The sequence below is a fragment of the Vigna angularis genome, chromosome 6, assembly GCF_016808095.1.
Source record: "Vigna angularis cultivar LongXiaoDou No.4 chromosome 6, ASM1680809v1, whole genome shotgun sequence".
Lineage (NCBI taxonomy): Eukaryota > Viridiplantae > Streptophyta > Magnoliopsida > Fabales > Fabaceae > Vigna > Vigna angularis.
The window spans coordinates 6,218,724-6,221,239 of NC_068975.1; the positions used below are offsets into that span (position 1 = coordinate 6,218,724).

The following is a 2,516-nucleotide window of genomic DNA, read 5'->3' on the forward strand; positions in this document are numbered from 1 at the left end:
TCTCCCACACAGCCACTCTTATAGAAAAACTTCTATCAATTGTATGAAATTTTGTGAAACATTTGGAAGATTACAAATCAGTAATTTATTGACCCTTTTGTTTTCTATAAGCTGCATTAGTTCCTATGTTATATTAATTAGACCTTTTCTTTGTAGAGGCAAACATCAAAATCAGTGGGGGTCCAAACATGTACGAAGAAAGTTGTTGGTTTGATCTGAATGGGATGGTGGCAGAAGACTGTTTTTCCTAGATGGTTTCAAAATCAGAGGCAGTTATGTCTCTGACTAGCATGCAGCCCCAAAACACCCTTGGGATGGAAAACTTAGCCTACACATCTTCTAGTGGAGAAGATGCTTCTGCTGTTGCTATGGAAATCATTGCACACCCTCAACAAAACTTATACAATCAAGTTAATAACTTCAACCCCCAGTTTGTGCAAGTGCTGAACAACCATGGTTCATGTGAGGAGCTTTATTGTTTCCCCACTCACTCCTCCGTACTTGAGAGGGGTCACCATCATCACCAATTTCCTTATTCCACACCAACACCAGATCTCCTCAGCCTTTTGCACTTGCCAATGTCCTTTGAAAACCCAAGCACCAATGTTCTGAAACTCTCTGGCCCTATGGGAACAGCACACAGAAGAAACGTGTCATCTGTTTCCTATGACCCTTTCTTGCACCTGCAAGCACCTCCCCCAGTTGTTGGAAATGATTTTGCCTTTGGAGGAGGGGGTGTCATACAATGCAGTGGAATTGCCAACCAAGATTTTGGAAATGGGTTGGTGGAGTTCACTCAAGATGTGGGGAAAAAGAGAGGGGGGAAAAGAACCAACCACTTTACCAGTACCATTACTGAGAGACAAAAAGGACAGTGGATTTCAGTAGAAATTTTATGCTTTGAAACAACTCATCCCAAAACCCTCCAAGGTAACATTTTTGAGTAAATTATACTGTTGACATTCTGTCAAATTATAGACATTTTTCTTTCCTGCTTTTTCTATTTCACAGTAACTCTTCAATTGTTTAAAATGTCTTTTTCCTAGGAAAGGTTGTTTTAAACGTAAAGAAAATGTCAACTTTCAGAAAAATATCTTATTTTTATACCCAGCAGTGATTAAAGCTAATGTCTTTGGGTATAAAGAAAGTAGAACTCAGTGTTTGATTTTGTTCTGTATTGTTAATTGAAAACGATAATATTCGTTTGGTAATAATATATTGTAAAGATCCAATATTAGATTTAGAAAAAGAAGGTTCAAAAACAGATTTAAAAACCTTTGGTAGTGAGCTTTAAACCTCAAATCATACGACTGGGTTCAGGCTTAGAATTATCCATCTTTGCTCAATGGAGGATATCCTGAATATACTATTTTTAAGAGAGAATAAGTCCTCCATCAAGGATGGAGAATATGTCTACCATCAATCCTTGTTTTGATTGATCTACATTTTAATTAACTGAGACTAAAAAAAGGTTGTGACTGAAATCAAGTTTTAATGCACTATATGCAGTGCAACTTACTTATAAGGTTATAGGTATTAGCTACAGGACAGAGATATCAGTGTCCATGTAGGACATGCTTACCTTCCTTAGGTCTATACATTAACCTTGACAAGAATATAACACCTTCTATAGTTATGGGACAGAGATATCTTGAGTATTTCGGTACTTATGCTATATCAAATTGGCTTTTTAGGTGTACCAGTACCTTTTTACTCTCAGTGAGTAACTCTTTTCAGTTTTCATAATCTACTCATATTAGCTTGCTTTAGTTTTAAAATGCCTAATTCTAAAAAATGCATTACCAATCAAAATGCCAACTATGAACAATTTTTCTATACCAAATCATATTGCACAAAATAATTCAGACCATACATTTAACAAAGTCAGAAGAAATGCTTCTTAGCTTTCATAGTTCATCAATGAAAATAACAACTTACCTCAACGGTAGCCCCTTCGATAGCCTCTGAAGCAGTAGTGGAAGACCTTGTCACGCAGCGACACTGCCCTGGTTACGCCGCCTCGTCCATGCCGCGTCGTCCAATATCCTCCGTCGACAATGGTAGCCTTCAACTCAGCCACCCACCACCTTCCTCAGCTCAGAACACTGCAAAACGCTACAAGGAAAAAGGTTACACCATTGATGCGTAATCCAAAACAGTAATAGGAACACAAAATGAGATGGGAGAATGGGACACTTCACCTATAAGTTCGGAGTGGAGAAGAAGCGTATCCAGATTGTGCTTAGGGTGGGAAGCAGTCTGCACAAGCCAGCCACTGAGTTCATCGATGAAGTTATGGCAGAGAATGTGAAGATTGGGGGGAAAACGGAGTTTTCGCGAAATGCTTCCCAAATATCTGACTTTCTAATTTGATGAACGTTACTCACTTACCGACGGTCGTTTGCCTTCGATAATCACTCATGTCCATTACAGATGGCCAAAAGCCCTCGGTAAAGTGATGTTACACAAGCCCTCGGAAAAGCCTTCGGTAAATTACATTTACCGAAGGCCAAAAG

General features: G+C 38.8%; 1 protein-coding gene across 1 annotated transcript; it reads left to right on the forward strand.

The window, feature by feature from the left end:
* Window positions 1-251: 251 nt before the first annotated feature.
* Window positions 252-2,149, forward strand: LOC108341325 (transcription factor bHLH91). Its single transcript, XM_017579026.1, has 2 exons — window positions 252-930; window positions 1,950-2,149. The coding sequence occupies exons 1-2, from the start codon at window positions 252-254 to the stop codon at window positions 2,147-2,149; spliced, it is 879 nt and encodes a 292-aa protein (XP_017434515.1).
* The last annotated feature ends 367 nt before the right edge of the window (window positions 2,150-2,516 follow it).